Raw genomic sequence first — 21,524 nt, forward strand, 5'->3', positions numbered from 1 at the left:
ACTGTCACCTGATACCCCTGCATTCCCATTGGAGAGTTTCAAGAATTACGGGTATTATAAGGCTGCAAGAGAGATTGAGAGGGGCTTACATCATGGAAGGATTTACTCTATAATTTTAAAGTTGACTCTAATGTTTTAGAAACTACTGCACATACCCACCTTTACATGCAATTCTAAAATGTAACAGAAGAATCAAATGGGTTTGGTCATACCACATAGAGATTGGTTCTAATCTGGAATGCACTGTCTGAAATTGTGGCACAGATTCAATTGTGACTTTCAAAAATAAATTGGATATTTATCTGAAGGAAAGTTATTTGCAGAGCCTTAAGGGAGTTGGAGCTAGTTGAATTGCTGTTTCAGGTAATGTGCATGAACGCTATGGACCAAGTGGCCCTTCCTATTCTGTAATAATTCTAGAATTATATTAAAACTGACTTTGTTACTGTTAAATGCTGAAGTAAATGCTATCTATTAATCACTTGGACAATTTCTTCTTTTATTTTTGGAAAAGGAATGTTCTAAAATATTTTAATCTTGCGCTTATTGACAGATCAATAATTGCAATATTTTGAAGAAGTATAAACTTTAATAGTTAAAACTCTTTAAGGATTTTTTTGGAGCACTTATGAAATGTATTGAATCTAGATTTGTTTTTGAATCTCAAACTTGGATTTGATCCTGGATGCTTCGGTGTATTCTAATTAGAACTTGAACATTCATTATCATACCTCGGCCTGTGGATGTAAAGAATTAAAAATGACTGCATATATCATTCACTTGCTGCTTTCCTACGTATATGGATTGCATGTTGAGGTTCAGTTTTTTGGCTGTTTGTCATACTGTGCTACATCCACAACCAATTAATTGGGAGACTCAGTACTCATACTGACTATTCACTGCCTAGTAGTTGGTTTACTTGCAATCAGAAGAGGGAGTACTGATCAGTTTTAAGATCCACTTTGGGATCATTCAGTAGAAGCTGCAGATATTTGAACAACCTGTTGATGTGATATGACACACACCTCACAAGCAGGTGGGATTTGAACTTGGGCCTTCTGGCCCAGAAGTAGGAACACAATTGCTTTGCAGCAAACCTTACAGTTTGTGGCTTTATTCCTATCCACCAGCTACCCAAACTTAGATCATTAATCAGCACAACCAAGTGATGGTATTGACTCACTGCAGTAACTCTGCTGAGCCCTTAACTGAAATGAGAGTCTTATTGGTAGTTTACATCTTTTCATGCAAATAGGATTATTTGAGATGTCAGTTGTGTGACTACATCTGTTTCTCATGCTGTGCCTGAAAATGTACTGTAAATCTTCAAGATAACCATAGAAACAACTTTGTAGTAGTTATTCCGTACACATTTTGTATTTCGACTTCTGCAATTGTCAACTTTTTAAAATCCTGCTTGTGTTGTTTTAACATCAAGAATAACTTGCATTTACATAGCATTAACATAGTGAAGTATTAAGTTTTACTGAGCCCATGGGCTGCAAGAGGCAAGACTTACAGCTGCCATCATTAATGATTCCGGGCCCTCAAAATAAAAATTAAATGCTACATCAGACTAAACATCCCTGCCAAACATGAAGCAACCAAAGTATTTCCCTAATGATGCAAAGGCGATCCAAACAGCATACAACCTGTTGACTTTCTGGCCCACATTAGTTAGTTAATACCAATTAGATAAATTGCTTAATGATTATTTGCAACCAGCGTGAAACCGTGGAACAGGAAGCTGTTAGATATTCCCAAGTACAAGACTTCTGTTACATTTTAGAATTGCGTGTAAAGATGGGTATGTGACATTGTAATACTAAAATCTGCCTGACAACACTGCAAACATTTAAAATGTTTACCATAAATTTTAATTGAAGGCTGTTGTGCTGGTAAAGCAGAGCCGATCTGGCAGCATCCGAGGAGCAGGAGAGTCGATGTTTTGGGCATAAGCCCCTCATCAGGAATGAGGCTTGTGGGCCAAGGGAGCAGAGAGATAAATGGTAGGGAGGGTGGAGTGGAGTGAAGGTAGCTGTTAAAGCAGTAGCTAGATGAATAAGGTGAAAATGATAGGTTGCAGAGGAAGGTGGAGCAAATAGCTGGGAAGGAAGATGGATAGATAGGACCGTTCAAGAGGGCAGTGCCACGTGGAACATTGGGAATGGGTAAAGGTGGAGGGAGGGGAAATGGGGAAACTAGTGAAATCCGCATTGCTCCCATGCGGTTGGAGGGTCCCAAGATGGGAGCTTGGGAAGTGCATCCTGACATTTCTCCTGAATGGTCTGACCCCAATTCTCAGATTCTGCCCTCTAATATTTTAATTTCTAGCCAAGCAATAGTTTATTTTTCTATTTACCCATATTTTTCCTGGTAATATCATGAAGACTTTTTATTAGACCCCTCCCCCCTTATCTTTTTAAATTCAAGAGAAAATGGGCCTAATTTATATAATGTCTCCTCATAACATAATTCCAGGTATCATTCTTGTAAATCTATATTGTACTGCCTCCAAGGCCAATACATCCTTCCTAAGCTGCCGTGTCTGTATATGCTCTCAGTACTCCAAGTTGAGTCTAACTAGGATTTTGTATAACTGCAGCATAACATCTACATCTTAGTACGTCACGTCTCTCGGCATAAAGGCCAGCATGTCATTAGTTTCCTTGATTATTTTCTGCACCTGTTTGTAAAATTTTAAAGATCTATGCTCTTTAACACGCAGACTCACTATATTTAACCTCATCTAATGTATTTTAGTCCTAAATGTGGAACCTCTCACTTGCTCATGTTGAAATCCACATTTTGCCCATACTTAGGTTGCCAATAATTCTTTGTAGACAGTGTTGATGAAAGCTTAAAATTACAATGCCGCCTAACTATGTGATCATAAATAGTGAATAATTGAGGCCCTATTACAGATTCTTGTCACCACTGGTCATGTCTTGCCATTTTGAGTTCCTTTGCATTATTACTACTTTCTGTTGCCTACCATTCAACCAATTTTGCAGCCATGTCAGTAATTTTGCCTCCTATCCATAGGCTTTTACTGTAGTTATGTTTCTTTTGAGAAATGCTTTCTGGAAGTCCACATAAGCAGCATTCATAAACATTCCCCGATCCACTATATAGGCCATATTTGAAACTTTGAACTACATATTTGACGGTTAAGAGATGATTTGTTTAAAGGTCACAATGGCTTAGAAGTATAACATATCTTTGGGTTGCACTATTAAATGAGAATAGCTATAGGGCAGTGAGAGTCAAACCCATAAAGTAAGGTGCTTTGGTACAGTCACTGAATGGCATCTGTGACTGTACCAAACTTGTAACTTGGTTTAGTTCAATTTAAGGACTGGAATTTAGGTCAAACATTGCTTTGTAATAATTTTGAGTCTTGGTAAGGTAAATTTGAAAGTTTGCATTAAGTTGTTTAGTGATTCAAAGTTGCAAAATCCAAGCATCCTTTGGGATGCGTGCATGGCTTATCTATGATTTAAGGAACTCACTTGATGCCCAGTAAAATACAGCAGTGATAAGGACTGAACCTGTTTTTCTCACAGACCACAACTAATATCTTTTTGCTTTTTCAGTTATGCAGTGATAGCGTTTGGGTGTGCCAGCTGTCCTAAACTCACTTGTGCCCGTGAAGGATGTGGCACTGAATTCTGTTACCACTGTAAGCAAATATGGCATCCAAATCAAACCTGTGATGCAGCACGTCAACAGAGAGCGCAGAGTTTGCAATTAAGAACAATACGCTCTTCATCAATCAGCTACAGTCAGGAATCTGGTGCAGCAGGTACAGAAAACTGGACTCTTCGTAGATACGTTCAGGACGAGATTTCGGGAAGAAAGGGGTTACCTGAAATAAACAGCCTCCTGGTCAATCAGATTTTACCATCTCGCTCCACAGGTAACCATTTTCTTAATGGAATCTCCTCCCATAGAAACACACCACAATGTTTTCAGCTTTCCAATGTTGCTGTCCTATTCCCAAATTTTCTAATGCTAGAAACTATATTGACATTTTTCAGAATTATCTTGTCCAAACAGGCAACTAACTCGGTGTATTTTTGTTTTGAACTTCACCTGTGAAGATGATATTAGTATTTGCCAAGTTGTACATATTTAATCTTGCTGGTGAGGAGAAATAAATACTTAAAAACAAGTGGCTTATTTTCAACCTATTCCACCAAACCATTGTACTATGCAAACTCAGAATAGAATCTACTTGTCCAATCATAAATTGTATGATCTAATTATCTTAAAAAAATTACTTACAATCTTGTAAGAACTTTGAGTGTTCCTTTATGTCCAATGGCACCATGTTCCCACAGAGAATATCTATACAACCTTGGCTACAAGTAGGTGAATTCTCCTTGTGACAACTTCTGTCAAGGATCAACAATAGCAGAAGTTCTTACTTTGTCTGGACATTGGGCAGACAGTGGCACTGGGTAACTTGCCTAATGCTTGTGAAACTGGTTTCGATTCTATTGCATTGCCAAATTGTGAACAAGCATTGGACTGGGTGGAAAATATGGTGGCTTTTCATTGGAGCTGACTCAGAAATATGACTTGTGGGTGGTGAAAGGGGGCATTTTAGTAAGACTGTTTGTTTTTCTTGGCTCCAGAAAAATCCAAATGGAAATTTAGATGGCTTTCCACAAGTTTTCCTTAGGCACTACATGTCTTGCTGCAATGGATGACGTGTGAGATTTATTCTCCATTGTTTAGAACCTAAAATTACACCACAAAAACAGATTATTCAGTCCAATTGGTCTCTGTTGGTGATTATAGTCAACATGGCTGTTCTCCCACCTTAGTTCAACTCTGCTGTCTCGTATTTCCCTTTTAATTCATCTGTTGCTTGCCTCAATCATCCATGTGATAGTACATGCCACATTCTAACCACTCTGGATGAAGTTTTGCCTAACCTCCTTGTTTGATTCACGTTACAAGGAGGGCCCTCACTTACAACGGACAGGTGCCGGAGTCTCCCAGATACAAGTTCGAACAGACAAATGAGTGGCAGACTAGGGCTGTCACTCTTTGAAATGTACCCATTGAGTAGGAGCTGTGAACATCAGCTTCTAAGCCCTGTATACTTGGCCTTTCTGGAATTAAATTCTGCAACATGAATCATCATCTGATACAGGAGAGTGGAAGGTACTTTGTGTGCCATAGTAGCTTTAACTTGTATTATTAATTTCAAGGATGTAGTATGCCTAATCATAGCAGGAATCAAATAATGAAAAAGTCTATGTACTGAAAAGTGAGAGAACAAATAGAAATTAAGGAGTACTTATTGGTCTGATGGTTCAAGAATTTGAAAAGCTGGTTGCACACAGTTTAATTCGGTTTATGAAGATTGATACAGGGCCCTTATGCTTAGTCCCTTTTGTTTATTTATATTTTTCAATGTGCTTTATCATTGCCTCTTATTTTACAGCAGATGATATTAAACCTTGTCCACGATGTGCAGCATACATAATAAAAATGAATGATGGAAGCTGCAATCATATGACTTGTGCAGTTTGTGGTTGTGAGTTCTGTTGGCTCTGCATGAAAGAAATCTCTGACCTACACTATTTAAGGTAAGTCTTTAACAGTAGCTAAATCTTGAAAGACTGTTTCCAGAATTGTGGACACTTTACGTTTCTTTTAAAATGTTGAATGTTAACAACAATTATCATTTCCATAGAATCTTTTTTAAGTGGTAAAAATTCCCAAGACACTTCATTATCAACCAAAATTTGACACTAGTTAAAGGGAAGAAATGTTAGAATATATGGTCACCAAGAGGTGGGTCTAGAGTGAATGTTGGTTAGTTGGAGAGATTCATTAAGGGAATTCCAGAACTCCAATCTAAATGGCTGCCACTGGTGGAGTTTTGAACAAAAATTTGTATGAGGCCTTAATTGCAAAATTGCAAAGGTGTTGGAGATTATAGAGCAAGGGAATGAATGGTGATGCCATGAAGGACATGAAAAGCTCAGTGAGAGTTTTGAAATCCATGCTTTGATACATCTGAGCTAACTATATCTGCAAACATGAGGGGAATGGCTGAATGAGACTTGGTGCAAGTCAAGATACCATCAGTTGAGATTTTGGAATAGATCCATTTTGGAAGCGTTCGTGAATAGTTGAGTCTGAAACACAACCATGGTACGGTTGAGATTCTACCAGCACAAAGTGGATATGCACAATGTTAAAGATTGAAATGAATGTTCTTAGTGATGGAGAATATATGATGTCAGAAGTTTCATTCAGATTCTTCGAGAATGCCAAGTGTCCAAAAAAACTCTTGTCAGCCTCTTACAGTGACTAGAGAGGATTAGTGTCTGGGAAATTTCATCTTTGGTGGGGATCTAAGATGGTTGTTTCTGACTTTTTAGCATTTAATTGGAGGAAATATCTTGCATTGGATGATGGAGAAGCAGTGGGACAAATTGGGCATTGATGGTTTGGTTAGAACTGTATGGGTGCTAACAGGATTTCCATGTCTCTGATGGATACTGGATAGGAATGTCTCATTTTCATTATGTCCTCATTTAGAAAAAAAGAATTGCTTTAGTATTGTGGTTTATAGCTGCTTGAGTGGAGGCATTGTAGCACCACCACTGACTAGAGATTGTAATTACAACATGACCATATTACATCGATAGTTCCATTATAAATACAGACAAAAAGAAATTTAAATTGCAAATATGGAATTTTACATACTTTTGCTTTAACCGAAGACTACACTTGATCTTAACTGGTTAAAAATCTTGTCTGTGCACAATTCGTTTAATATCAAAATATTTGTCTTAGTCATGCTAATCAATTATCCTAAGGAAGTTGTAATGACTCCAAAATTCACACTTCAGCATTTAAAAAGTCAACTGACTACAGTCAATGTCACATGCTTATTTACTAGTAATAAAGTGAACTAGCAGGTTGTCTCTGACACCAGACTATTTTAAAGCCTGGAAAGCTGATTCTGCAAATATTTGGTGGAAAAGTCTTCACATCGATTTGAAATGCAACATAAATGGGCTTGGAAGCTTTTTTCCTGAATTGAATTGAAATAACTTTCAGTGAAACACTGTTACCCTTAGGGACCAATATTAAAATTATCGTCAAGTTCTGTAGGATTTGTTTTATCAGGAAAAAGCAACTGTTCAACCCACAAAGTTGAAATACTGTATAATACTAGATTCCCACACTGGTAAATGAGGTTTTTAAGATAAGTTTAAAAATATGAAAGTAAAATGTAACTTGAAACTTGGATAACTTTCATCTCATCAGTAATATTGCTTCCTGATCCTCCTGGTCACTGTAAACTTGCCTTGCTTCCTGACTCTGAGTTGTAGTCTCATCCCTTTGCTTTACTTTCTGAGTACTAACCATCATGTTGCCCAGTCTCCTTTTGTCCTTCTCAGGACCTGCATTCGCATTCAAGGTCTAGATGCAATCTGAAGGTGGAACGCTAATGTTGTAGAAGTGAGTCCTGATTGTTGGGAAATGCAGGAGCTTTTAAGATCATGTCTTAAAATATTCTCGTTTACAATTTTCCCTCTCTCGAGCCCTGATTGTGACCAAATGCTTGGAAGAAAAGTGTGAGGTAGGAGTAGTTTTGAAAGTCAGTTGTAAAACCATGTTGACTTCAAAAGCAACAATACTGCTTAACCATCAGGACTCTCACTGCCACAACATTGGAGCTCCAGCTTCTAATCAAATCTGAATCTTGATAGGGGTGTGTGGCTAATTTGTTCAGGAGGGATGGTCATGAATCTGCATCTGGGAGGAACTGGAGAGTACAGCAAGAGGCTGCAACTAGGAAGGTCACTGAATAAGGGTGCTGCCAACCGTTTGGGTAGGAAATAGCATTAAAATGAGTCTCCCAGCATCAAACGAGATTAAAGACCCCATTAAAGTACTGACAATTTTTTGTCATTTTCTTGTTCATTTTGAATGAAATCCATCATATTTGAATACCATACCTTTGAGAATATAACATAAATTCAGGTAGGAGCAGGCCTCCTTAAGCCTGCTCCCTCAATCAGTAGAGGTCATGCTGTCAACTCCAGTTGCTTGTCTCCTTGACTTCTCTTTTGATCAAAATTGTGTTTAACTGATCTATGGATATATTCATTAACCCAGCCTTCAGTGTTCTCTGGAGTAGAGAATTACAAAAGTTAACAATCCTCTCAGAGAAGGAAGTCTTCCCCATCTCTCTCTTAAATGGGTGTCTCAGTGTTTGAAATTGCTGTCTCCAAATTGTAGATTTCCCCATGAGGGAAACATCATGTCAGCATCTACCTGTCCAGCTCACTCAGATGTTTACATAATTCGGTTTTTAAAAATTCTCATTATCTTACTCTTCCTTCTACAGTAGATAACTTCACAATTTCCCACAGATGCCAAATTATTTTCCACTCGTTTACGTATGGAGATGAATTTGATTGAGATTTGTGCAGTGCTTCCATTCCATAGTTTTGTGTTTGACCAATTGTATTTAATTTGGTCGTCTTGGAAAAAATATGCTCCATCCTCTTCTAATAATTTTAGCAACTTTGATTGGAGGAAATAAAAAGTGAAAACAAAGAAAGGAACTTGGAATTAACATGTTTGCTTGTTAGTCTAACTGCAACATAATAAGACAAGTTTTTAAGGAGTTGCACTATAATCACCACAATTTAGCCTGTCCAAAGATTAGTCTGTAGCTTGTATTTGTGTTGGTAACTCTAAGTGCCATTGAAATAACAATTTGAAAGAAAAGTGATGGAACTTTTTTTATTACTTGTCCTGGTTGGTGTAGTTAGTCTCTGTTTGTGATTTGCTGAGAGAGTTTTTTTTGTTCAAACATTGCTCAAACAAGCATCTAATAACAGATGAAATAATGCATTCTGTTTTTGTAATTTACATTGGTTGGTTCAGGTATTCTTGAGTGAAATCTCAATCAATGTGAAATAATTTCATGAATGGTTGAAAAATCAATTGTTACACCTCCCCATGAATTTGTATTAACTATGGATTTCAGGTGTCAAATGATCAACCATTTGTCAGCACTTGAATACTTTTTGAGTACTTTTGTTCGGTAAGTATGCTGTCATGTACATGTCCCAAGTGGTGAGTTTTAAAACATATTCATATTTTTAAAAGTTGTTAGAAAAGTGCAATTTACTTGATTTTTTTTGTATTTTTTTAATCTCCCATTTAGTCCTTCTGGCTGTACGTTTTGGGGAAAGAAGCCTTGGAGTCGTAAGAAGAAGATTCTGTGGCAGCTTGGCACATTGGTTGGTGCTCCAGTCGGAATAGCTCTCATTGCAGGGATTGCCATTCCAGCCATGATTATTGGAATTCCTGTATATGTAGGCCGCAAGGTATAGTAACGACCTCAGTTTTGATGCTTTAAAATCTGTTGTGCTGATTTGGGACTTTTTTCTCAATATCAATGAAAGCTGCATTGCCCATTGGAGGAATTTGTTCCTGTGATTTGATTTCTGGATCAAGAGGGTGACTCTTGATTTGTAAATGAGGCTCCCTACAATATTACATTTTATGTAACTCTTGGTATGTGAAAAAAATAATTTTGAAGTCAGATGTTGGTCCCTTACAACCAGAAACATAATGGGAAACAAAAAGATGGCAGACGAATTCACATATTTTGGTTTGCCTTCACAAAGGACACAAGTAGGGGAAGCCCTAAATAAGTTTTTTTTGCTTCTGTCTTTACTAAAGAAAAGGACCTTGTAGTGAATGAAACCATTGAGGATTGGATAAGCATGCTGGAACGGATAGAAATTGAGGAAGCTGATGTGCTGAAAATTTTGACAAACATGAAGATTGACAAGTTGCCAGGGCCAGACCAGATTTGTCCTCGGCTAGTTTGGGAAGCGAGAAATGTGATTGCTTCGCCACTTGCGAAGATCTTTGCATCCTCGCTCTCCATCGAAGTCGTAGCTGAGGGCTGGAAGGAGGCAAATGTAATTCCTCTCTTCGAGAAAGGAAATGGGGAAATCCCCAGCAATTACAGACCAGTCAATCTCAAGTCTGTTGTCTGAAAGATGTTAGAAAGGATTCTGAGGGATAGGATTTATGACCATCTGGAAGAGCATGGCTTGATTAAATGCAGTTAGCACGGCTTTATGAGGGGCAGGTCATGCCTCACAAATCTTATTGAGTTCTTTGAGGATGTTACTGGACAAGTTGATGAGGGTCGAGCGGTGGATATAGTGTATATGGACTTCAGCAAGGCATTTGATAAGGTTCCCCATGGTAGGCTCATTCAGAGGGTCAGGAGGAATGGAATACAGGGAAATTTAGCTGTCTGGACACAGAATTGGCTGGTCGACAGAAGACAGCGACTGGTAGTGGAAGGAAAGTATTCTGCCTGGAAGACAGTGGTGAGTGATGTTCCACAGGGCTCTGTTCTTGGGCCTCTACTCTTTGTAATTTTTATTAATGACTTGGATGAGGAGATTGAAGGATGGGTCAGCTAGTTTGCAGATGACACAAAGGTTGGAGGTGTCATTAACAGTATAGAGGACTGTTGTAGGCTGCAGCATGATATTGACAGGATGCAGAGATGGGCTGAGACGTGGCAGATGGAGTTCAACCTGGATAAATGCGAAGTGATGCATTTTGGAAGGTCGAACTCGAGAGTTGAGTACAGGATTAAAGACAGGATTCTTGGCAGTGTGAAGGAACAGCGGGATCTTGTTGTGCAGGTACATAGATCCCTTAAAATTGCCACCCAAGTGGACAGGGTTGTTAAGAAAACATATGGTGTTTTGTCTTTCATTAACCGGGAGATTGAGTTTAAGAGCTGTGAGATCTTGTTGCATCTCTATAAAACTTTGGTTAGACCGCACTTGGAATACTGTGTCCAGTTCTGGTCGCCCTATTATAGGAAAGATGTGGATGCTTTGGAGAGGGTTCAGAGGAGGTTTACCAGGATGCTGCCTGGAATGGCGAACTTATCTTACGAAGAGCGGTTGACTGAGCTCGGACTTTTTTCATTGGAAAAAAGAAGGAAGAGAGGGGACCTAATTGAGGTGTGGCAAGATAATGAGAGGCATAGACAGAGTTGATAGCCAGAGACTTTTTCCCAGGGCAGAAATTGTTAACACGAGGGGTCATAGTTTTAAGCTGTTTGGCAGAAAGTATAGAGGGGATGTCCGAGGCGGGTTCTTTACGCAGAGAATTGAGAGAGCACGGAATGTGTTGCCAGCAGCAGTTGTGGAAGCGAGGTCATTGGGGATATTTAAGAGACTGCTGGGCATGCATATGTCACAGAAATTTGAGGGTTCGTACATTAGGCTTACCTTACATGAGGATCAATGGTTGGCACAACATCGTAGGCTGAAGGGCCTGTTCTGTGTTGTATTGTTTGATGTTCTATGTTCTAATAGCACCTCAAAAATATCATGTAAGTTATAGTGAGAGGGAGGAATGAAGGAAATCCATATTTGTAAGGAAATATTGGAGAAATTGATGGGATTAAAGAAGGCATGAAGAATTCCATGCCCTCCTAATCCACACCCTAACATACTTAAGTAGCCCTAGAACTGGTCAAAACAATAGTGGTCAACTTTCAAGATTCTGTCAACCAAGAAAATTTTCCTGTGGATTGGAGGGTAACTAATGCAGCCCCACTTTAACAGATTTAATACCAGGGCACTTGAAAAACAGTTACAGGATTGGACAGAGGTACCAAGGGTTTATGAAAGGGAAATGATGCTTGACAAATCTCCTGGAATTTTTCAAGGATGTAACTAGTGAATTAATAAGGGGAAGCCAGTGGATGTGGTTTACTTGAACTTTCAGGACACTTTTTATCAAAAGTTCCATGAAAGAAATTAGCCTGTAATTTTCTGAGTAGCAGCAAGTGATAATGCATGACTTAGAAATAGTGGACGCTGGGAATTTGTTTCTGTCAGTCAGGAGTACTGGGACCTGAGGGCACAGCCTTAGAATTAGTGAGGATCAATTTAAAATGGAAATGAGGAGACATTTCTTCAACCAGAGAGTGGTGTGCCTGTGGAATTCATTGCCATGAAGCGCAATGGAGGCAGGGATGTTAAATGTCTTCAAGGCAGAGATTGATAAATTCTTATTCTCAAGGAATAAAGGGATACGGAGAGAGTGCAGGTAAGTGGCGTTGAAATGCCCATCAGCCATGATTGAATTGTGGAGTGGACTCGATGGGTCGAATGGCCTTACTTCCACTCCTCAGTCTTATGGTTTAGTGGGCTCATAGGAATCAATACTTGGCCCCTAACTATTTGCAACTTACCATTTAGGTCCCTCATCTAATTGTTAATATAATGTCTTGACGTTCTCTGGCAACAAAGTTGGGTGGGAGGGTGAAGTATGAGGAGATGCAGAGGTGCTTCAGTGCAATTTGGACAAGTTGAGTCAATGATCAGTCGCATGGCAGATGCAGTTTAATGTGGATAAATGAAAGATTATAAATTTTGGTAGTAAAGACAGGATGGCAGATTATTATTTGAATGGCAATATATTGGGAAAGGTAGCGTTGCAATGTACAACTTGTGCCCTTGTATACCAGTTGCTGAAAATAATCATTCAGGTACTGCAGAACAATGTAAAAAATGGTACATTGCCCTTTGTTGTGAGATGATTTGAGTTTACAAGCAGGGATATCTTGTTGCAATGGCACATGGCCTTGGTGAGGACAAATATAGAGTATTGTGTCCAGTTCTGGTCTTTTTTACCTGTAGAGAGTACAAGGATTTACCAAGTTGATTTCTGGGCTAGTAGGAGAGATGTATGAAAACAGGCTGGATCAGTTGGGGCTATATTCACTGGAGTTCAGAAGATTGAGGGGGTATCTTTTAAAAATCTATAAAATTCTAACAGGGCTATATGGGGTTGAATGCAGGAACTGTTCCTAGCGAACAAGTGTCACAACCTTGGAATAAATGGTAAACCATTAAGGACTAAGATGAGGAGGGATTTCTTCATCCAGAAAGTGCTGAACCCGTGGAACTTTCTGCCACAGAAAGCGAATTAGGCCAAGATATGGAATGTTTTCGGGTAGGAGTTATAGTTCTTGGGATAAAGGGCCCAAATGGTTTTGGGAGAAAGTGGGAACAGAGAACTGAATTAGATCATCATCAGAAATGATCCTACTGAATGATGGAGCAGGTTCAAAGGTCTGATGGCCTACTCCTCTGATTTCGTGTTTCAGTCTCATTAAGGAAGATTTCTTAATGCTCAAATATGGTTAGTAATACTTAATGTTTAGTGAAAAACGAAGTTTTTTGATTTGCTGAGTTTTAATGGTAGATTTGATTTGATCTGGAAGCAGTAGGAAATTGAGAAGGCAGGACAGTGGCGGTTAGCCTAGGGTAAAAAAAAAACTAATATGTATCTTTCTTGAGGACTGTGTATTTTGTTTTTGTTTCTGGTAATTGAGTAAGTCTCAGGTTTTTAAAACAAAAATTTCCTCTACTATGTTTTGCATGGCCTTGTTTAATTACCACTTGGTATTGTTTGATTTTTCGCTTATAAGACGCAGGTGCCAGAAAGTTGTGAACTGTGCTAATTTTTGCCATGTCAAATCATTAATATTTTTTGTGCAGACAATAAAAAGATAAGTTAAATCACCATTCTAAATTTTAATTAAATGAACAAATTCTTCAAGTAAAAAGGTTTCAAATGAGTATTGTCACCAACACATCTGTGGTGACAAAACTTTTTTGTTTTGCCATAAAACAGTATCTCAAATGTCAACGGTGATGGGCAGTAGAGCATATAGGTTTTAATTCCCCTCTCTTCTCCCCATTGTCTTTTGGCCCAATTGCACTGTTCTTTTACTTAGACTGGCCTGTCAGAACAAAGTCCAACAAGCCATTAAGGTAATCCTAAATTTTGTATAATTCTAACTGTGATCCTTCCATATAATTTCTCTAATGCTCACCTTTCTTGGAGGACAAAACACTCTATAGCAGAACTGTGCATGTTTAAGTCTTTGAAGTATTGAATTCGTGCATCTAAAGCAGCTGACCATCTCTGCACAGTTCTCTGCAGCATGTATATCTGTAATTTAGTTTACACATGTACTATCTGTGATTTTTTTTTCAGCAGAGTGATCCAATTTAACCAAAACTTTACTGTCTTCTCTAACTTGCATCCATTTGAGTCTAAGGCATTTTGTTTTCACATCAAATTAAAAGCTTCATTTAAAATGATTTTGAAGCCCCTCCCTTTGCTGCCTTTAATGGAAAAGAATTTGGAATGAACTCTAGAAAGGATGAGTATATATTCTTTTTTTAAAAAGTATGATTTAATGCTTAAAAGCTCAGAAAACTGCAGTTCATTCTGAGGAGCTTTGGCTTTATTTCTGTTTGTTATTAGATTCATGCTTCATTTTTTTGAGAGGAGGACCAAAATATTTTGTAAACTAAGCTCGTTATTTCAAGAGTCTGTTTGTGAGAAATGTGATTAACTAGTCCACAAAGCCATTGTTGTCCATTTGAAAGATAATAGTTTATACATAACTTAAAGGGCAACATTCTGCCAACATGGGGCAAGGCAAGGAGCTGGATCTCCAAGGACTGCCATAGCTGTAATGGGTATTGCAGCTATGCCTTTGTTGTAATTCTGCATTACATTTTGACCATCCAGCCAGTGAACAAACTACCCCCAATGCGTGCACAAATAGGCCTCCCAACAGACAATACTGTGCATGTACTGTGCATAAATGTTCTTTCTGTGTAGAATCTACTGGGAAGAATATTGGGAATTGCCAGTGGAAAAAACTGGGCAGAAAGTAAATAATTTGACTATGTTAACCAAGAAAAAATTCACTCCCTTTACTTCAGAATAAGTTATTTGTGCAGAACAAGTTGTGAAAGATCTTACAAATATTTAAGCTGATACTTCCACAATGTACTATTCATTTTAAGATGAATGTAGGTACGTCCAGGATTTTTCTGGCTGACCAAAGGTCTTAGGCAGCACTTGCTAATTTGGCTAGTTGTAGTAGTGGCTTTTGACGTTTGCATGTATCATTGCATTTTGTTTAAGACTCAGAAATTCTAATAGCTTTCAAAACCCCCACTCTGATCCTATCAAGGTTCAGGAAATGAATCTACGTTCAATAGTTAGTTCTCAATTTTAACAGTAATATTAATTTCAGTTCTTTTATTAATTTAGAAAATCACTGTTTGCCTAGGGAAAACATTTAAAGCTTGAACTTGTAGACAGTCATAATATTACAGACAATTCTATTAAGTGCAGAGTCTGTATTTATACTGACTGTAATACTATTCAGTGGTTCAGCATTCGACATGTGGGAAAGGATAGAGCATACACCCTTTCTCTCCAGTTTTTGGAACTGGTCTCTAATACCTTTTCTGTTTAAATATGAGCAAATAATTCCTTGGTGCTGTGAAGGATTTTTATCAATATTTCATTTCTAAATCCAAAAAAATCAAGTTTTCATAAATCTCAGCAATTTGGGTTCACTTTTTCAAGTTCCACTATTGGGGCACAATTTACTATTATATTTGAGGAGAAAATAAGATGTTTGTCAAATATGTCAATTGATAATGTCACTGTTAATGAGATTGAATCTTCGATCAGAGAAGGCCCCATTTCTTGACAGACCTGGTGTTCAGCCACTTGTGTCCAGTATTGCTCATTGCTACTATCAGTGAGTTGCCTTCAATCTATAATCATAGATTCCTTAGTGTTGGAGCAGGCCATTCCGCACATTCCACACTGACCCTCCAAAGAGCATCCCACCTCGACCCGTCCCCCTACCCTATTCTTGTAACCCTGTGTTTCCAGTGCCTAATCCACCTAACATGTATCCATTGCTGGGGAATTCTGGAACCAAGGCGTCAGTCGTACAGTATGGACATGCACCCTTTGGTCCAACTCATCCATACTGACCAAGTTTCCCAAACTAAACTAGTTCCATTTGCCTGCACTTAGCCCATGTCCCTTTAAACCTTTCCTATTATTGTACGTCCAAATGTCTTTTAAATGTTCTAACTGTACCTGCATCTCCTACTTCCTGTGGCAGTTCATTCCACATATGAACCATACTCTGTGGGAAAGCATTGGCTTGCCAGTAACTTTTAAATCTTTCTGTCACCGTAAATTTATGCCTTCTAGTTTTGAATTCCCTAACCTTTCTTTTCACCTTATCTAAGCCCCTTCTGATTTTATTAACCTTTAAAAGGTCATCCCCCAACCTTCTATGCCACACTAGAAAATATTCCCAGCTTTTCCAGCCATTCCTTATAGTTTAAATCCCCCAGTCCCAGTAACATGCTTGTAAATTTTTTCTGCACCTTCAATTTAATAATATCCTTCCTAAAGCTTGATGACCAGAACTGTACCCAATACGCCAAAAGTGACCTCGCCAATGTCCTGTATAACTGGAGCGTGACATTCCAACTCCTATATTCAATCATCTGAGAAATGAAGGCGGGTGTGCCAGATGTCATCGTTACCATTGAAAACAGCCTCAGAATAAGTAGTAATCTGTTTATGACTGAGATGAGGAATTTCTCCATTAAGAGTGATGAATCCTTATTATTTTCTGCTTCAGAGGTCTGTTGAGGCTCAAACAGTTGAATATATTCAAGATAGAGATAGATAGATCTCTAGGTATTAAAGATGTTGAGCTGTGTGGAGATGTGCAGGAAAATGGTATTGAGGTGGATGGTCAGCAATGATCTGGTTGAAAATGGAATAGGCGTAAGAGGCCAACTGACCTATTCATGCTTCTATTTCCTGTGTTCCTACCTTGAAGGGACAGATTTAATGTTCAGACTCTTCATTGTTGTTCAGAGCTACACTGTGCACTACTCTTACCCAAGAGTAGTAGTTTATCAATGAGTTTTCAACTTCCTCCAAATGATCAACACTTAATTTTGACACATAGTAACATTTTAATAATGAATTGGTTTGCAGAGTTAGGACTATAAAACAAGAAAACAGTAATTAAATGGGGTGAAGAATCTGCCACGAAAAGTATTCTGATCTTTTCAATGGGAGGAAATGGCAACAGCAGTTTTTTTTTGTGAAGCTTACATTTTCATAAAGCAAGATTAACGTTTAGAGAAAGTATTTGCACATGTACATATAGGTTAAAAGAGGACTGGCCTGATTTTCTTGTTCAAAATAAACCTTTGTGGTAAGCAGGAAACATACAAAATCATTAGCAAGTAGATAGTGCCAGTTATGGAATGTTTTGGCATTATGGAATACCCTGTGGCATTCAGCCCAGCTTAATATTTTGTGTGCAGCCATGATGTCGGATTTATTTATTTTTCAGCCTTCATTTTGTCTCTTGGGCTCAGCATTTATTGATGGGAGGTCCTAAGACAGAACTTTGTCACTAGAAGTATTTGGTGGAGCAGTGGCAGTGTACTAGTTTGCTTAGTTTGTCACTGATTCTATTAATGTCAGTCTCTTTAATTGTTTAATGAGGATCTCTTTCTTTCTAGCAGACTTGATGTTAAATTAATTAATCTTTGATTTGTAAAAGTTATTTTGGTCAGTTGAAGGGAATTTCTCATTTAGAATTGCAAATGTTCTTGTATGGGGGTTATTTGGTGGGGGGTGGGGGGGTGCTTGGGCTGTCAAATCCAAGAGAATTTCCTATTAATGAAAAAATAAGCTACTGACTTACAGAAGGCCTAAGTCAGACAGGACACTTGTCTGCAGGAGCATTTGAGAGACTGGAAATGTAACAGAATTTTTAGGAGTTGCTATAAGCTACTATGTAGACATTATTTCTGGACTACATTTTAGTTATGACTGCCTTATCCCAGGAAGGGCATTCTTTGGAGGGAGTGAAATGAGGGTTCCTGCAATTAATGAGTTGTTTTAACTGGGGAGATTGATTAGACCAGGTCTCTCTCTCTTGTGTAGTTTAGGAAATTTAGAGGCAATCTCATGAAAATATTATAAATTCTTTAGGGGCTTGACAGGTAAATGCTAGGAGAATGTTACCCCCTGGTGGGGAGTCTCTAATGGATTGCACACACACAACTGAAATAAGAGATTCCTTCACACAAGGGAATATGAATCCTTGGAACTCTGTATCCTAGACCCCTATAATTGCTCAGTTATTCAGTACATTTAAAACAGGAAAGTAAAGTTTTCATAGGAGTTCAATATGATCTTGTTGATTGACTAAGCTGAGTATTTTACTCCTGCTCCTACTTATTATACTGCCTGACTCCTCATCTGTGACCCATCACTACTCTCCATCCATGCTGCTTCCTATTTCTCTTGCAGTAGTAGCTTTGTATATTGCACTTCTGAATGTAAAAACAAATAAAGGTGTTTCATTAGAGCTGAATTGGACAAAAGATGTAGCTCCTTCATTTCTTCTCCCATGAAGAGCCCAAATGAATGTGTGCTATAATAAGAAAATGCTGAGTGATTGCAATGAAGGAAAGCTTCTTACACATTGAAGTTTTTTTTTAAATTTCAGATTCATAATCGCTACGAAGGAAAAGATATTTCGAAGCATAAGCGAAACTTGGCAATCACTGGAGGTGTGACGTTATCAGTAATTGTTTCTCCTGTTGTTGCTGCAGTAACTGTAGGTAAGCAAACAGACCTTTAACAATGTTGAATTCTGGTCAATAATCATTGGGTAATAGTTATGTTTTTTGATAATTGATTTTAAATGCACTATTCTATTCAAAATCAAAACAAAGAAAACATTCCCTAGCAACAAGGTTCCTAGCTGTTGAATCTGAACTGTCTGCACCATTATTTTTCTGCAATCTATCGTGCCTCCCTCCACTCAAGTTGTTTACTGGTGTACACAATATTAACTGTCGTCGTCTTACAGGAATTTATTGTTGTATCTGTGCCAAAGGTTTCATTTCCGATGAATGTTTGGCAGTGAAATGCAAGAAGAACTGTATACTTATTCAATTAATGTTAGAATAGTAATGATTTGTCAATTTACACAGTTTCCATCTTTATCAAATATTTGTTAAAATTGCAGTGTTTGTCATTTACTTTAAAAAAAACTGCCACTTCTCCACAATCAAAACTGCGGAGAATATTTGCTTTAATAAAGGTATTAATATTTCATGGCCTTATATATTTTTGGGCTTGAAAAGGGTAAAGAAACATTTTGAGAACAATGTTTTTGTGGTGTTTCTGGCCTACTGCAACACTTTAAAGATCCTGGCTTCTCTGGTTCTCTTGGCAATTTTCACTTTTTATTTGGCACAATGTGAACAAAAATGAACAAAAGTAAAAATTCTAATTGTTTCAAAATTTCAGAAGGACTTGCCTTTGAAAATTTTTGCAACTCGTGGTATAGTTTTGTATATTAATTTTGTTTAATGGGCTGCATTGTACATAGCCAGACCACGCAATTTGGTTTTGATTTTGCTAATTGAGAGAGACTAGGACACTGAGGAGAACCCCACAATCACGATATTTGTCAAATCTATAAACTGCAACCATGTAAAATGAGTGATAACCAATCAGCTATTAGTATACGCATAGGGCCTCATTTATCCTTTCTCTGAACCCCTGACACAATGATGAAAATTTTGCTTCTTGGGTTTTTAAATCTGAGCAGATAATTAAAACCTTGAAAGATTAGATTAGATTACTTACAGTGTGGAAACAGGCCCTTCGGCCCAACAAGTCCACACCGACCCGCCGAAGCGCAACCCACCCATACCCCTACATATGCCCCTTACCTAACACTACAGGCAATTTAGCATGGCCAACTCACCTGACCCGCACATCTTTGGACTGTGGGAGGAAACCGGAGCACCCGGAGGAAACCCACGCAGACATGGGGAGAATGTGCAAACTCCACACAGACAGTCGCCTGAGGTGGGAATTGAACCCAGGTCCCTGGCGCTGTGAGGCAGCAGTGCTAACCACTGTGCCACCGTGCCGCCCAAAGCTGAATCTTTGATCATACAAACCTCTACACTGAAGAATTGATGGCTATCACTCAAGCAAAGATGATGTTTCTGAAAGTTTTATGATCATCTGGCTTGATTTTAGATGGTTATGTTGGATAATATGAGGGATATGGACACTGACAGTATGCACTCAGTTTTTTTTTAATGATCAGATCATGTTGGAGTCAGCAGAGGCAAGTGCTAGACTCAAATTTATAGTGTGCTAATCATGCAAATTGGCATAGAATTTTCTTCAGAAGCACTCATGCTGCAGCTAAAGTGTTCCCTTTGGATCAAGCCATCAGGTCCTGGGGCTTAGCTAACTATGATCCCATTACTTTTCCTGGTACATTTTTCTCAAGTGAATGTAGTTGTATACCTTCCTTTGTGTCCTATTCTTTGTTTCTGAGAATTTTTTTTGTTCTGTTGTGAAGACCAATAGAAAATACTTGTTCAAAGACTTTTCCACTTCCTTATTTTCTAATATTGCTTCTTAGATTCGCTGAGTATAAAACTAGAGTACCAAACTGTTTGCCCCCTGCAATGTCACTGTCAGAATAGTGGATGTTGCTTTTAGTCTTTTTATGTATTTAAAACTATTTTGTTTTTATTAATGTCAAATCACAGACCATTCAAAACATGTTGTGCTTTTTTGTTTTGTTTGGCTAGCAGTTCTTTATCTTTCCTCCTACCTCTGCATCTAGCCCTTGCAAAGGTTGACGGGATATTATGTCTTTAATTTTGATGTGGTACCCAGTTTACTTAATGAAATTGACAGTGTAATAAATGTCCTGCATTAATTGGGTGTGTTTTTAAGTACATTTGTTTTCCTATATTGCTTTTACAGGTATTGGGGTTCCCATTATGCTGGCGTATGTGTATGGAGTAGTCCCAATCTCTTTGTGCCGTAGTGGTGGCTGTGGTGTTTCTGCTGGCACTGGGAAGGGTGTGCGGATAGAATTTGACGATGAAAATGATACTGCTGGTGGAGGAAATACAGCATTGGGTAAGGGCTAGCTTTTATAAGAAGTTCACTTGCTAAAATGGTTATCTATAGTATTCATCTCCAAGTACATGATTGTGTATGTGCTTAGATACTTCTAATTTATACTGTTCTTTGTGTAGAATTGAATAAGCAACACTTTTAGCAAATGTCTATAGGCAGCACTGTTGACTGTCTACCATGATCACTGAGTATAATTTGTCCAGCACTAGCTTTGTTATATTTGTTAACCTACGAGATTTAGTTGTTGCCTATTGTTTACAAGAAGTGGTAAATTCATGCCTTCATGATCACACATTATTGTTATTTTAGCAGTTTATTTGCTAACCTCCAGGGCTAATTGTGTACTGTACAAAAATATGCCTGCTTAACTCTACAAAAGCCTATTTATAAAAAGATTCATTTGTTTAACTCACTATCTCTCACCCTTGCATATTGGAGATAATTTTTCTCTTTTGTTATGCTCTGTCCATAATGTTTGAACAACTATTTCCACTTTATGTAACTGACTGCCATGAGGATGCATTCCTTTCCTTTTAGTTTTGGTTTGTTTCTTCACCCTGTAACTGGGGGTAGTGTTTTTCATGGTA

The 21,524-nt window shown here is 38.2% G+C and overlaps 1 protein-coding gene across 1 annotated transcript in view; it reads left to right on the forward strand.

Annotated features, from left to right (window-relative positions):
• rnf19a (ring finger protein 19A, RBR E3 ubiquitin protein ligase) overlaps window positions 1-21,524 on the forward strand; it is a 72,352-nt gene that overhangs the window by 41,361 nt on the left and 9,467 nt on the right. The window contains exons 3-7 of the mRNA XM_060823282.1: window positions 3,597-3,919; window positions 5,459-5,603; window positions 9,215-9,377; window positions 18,482-18,596; window positions 20,779-20,937. Of these exons, the coding sequence (XP_060679265.1) occupies window positions 3,597-3,919; window positions 5,459-5,603; window positions 9,215-9,377; window positions 18,482-18,596; window positions 20,779-20,937 (905 nt within the window). The remainder of the gene's footprint in view (window positions 1-3,596; window positions 3,920-5,458; window positions 5,604-9,214; window positions 9,378-18,481; window positions 18,597-20,778; window positions 20,938-21,524) is intronic.

The sequence above is a fragment of the Hemiscyllium ocellatum genome, chromosome 4 (assembly GCF_020745735.1).
Source record: "Hemiscyllium ocellatum isolate sHemOce1 chromosome 4, sHemOce1.pat.X.cur, whole genome shotgun sequence".
Classification (NCBI taxonomy): Eukaryota; Metazoa; Chordata; class Chondrichthyes; order Orectolobiformes; family Hemiscylliidae; genus Hemiscyllium; species Hemiscyllium ocellatum.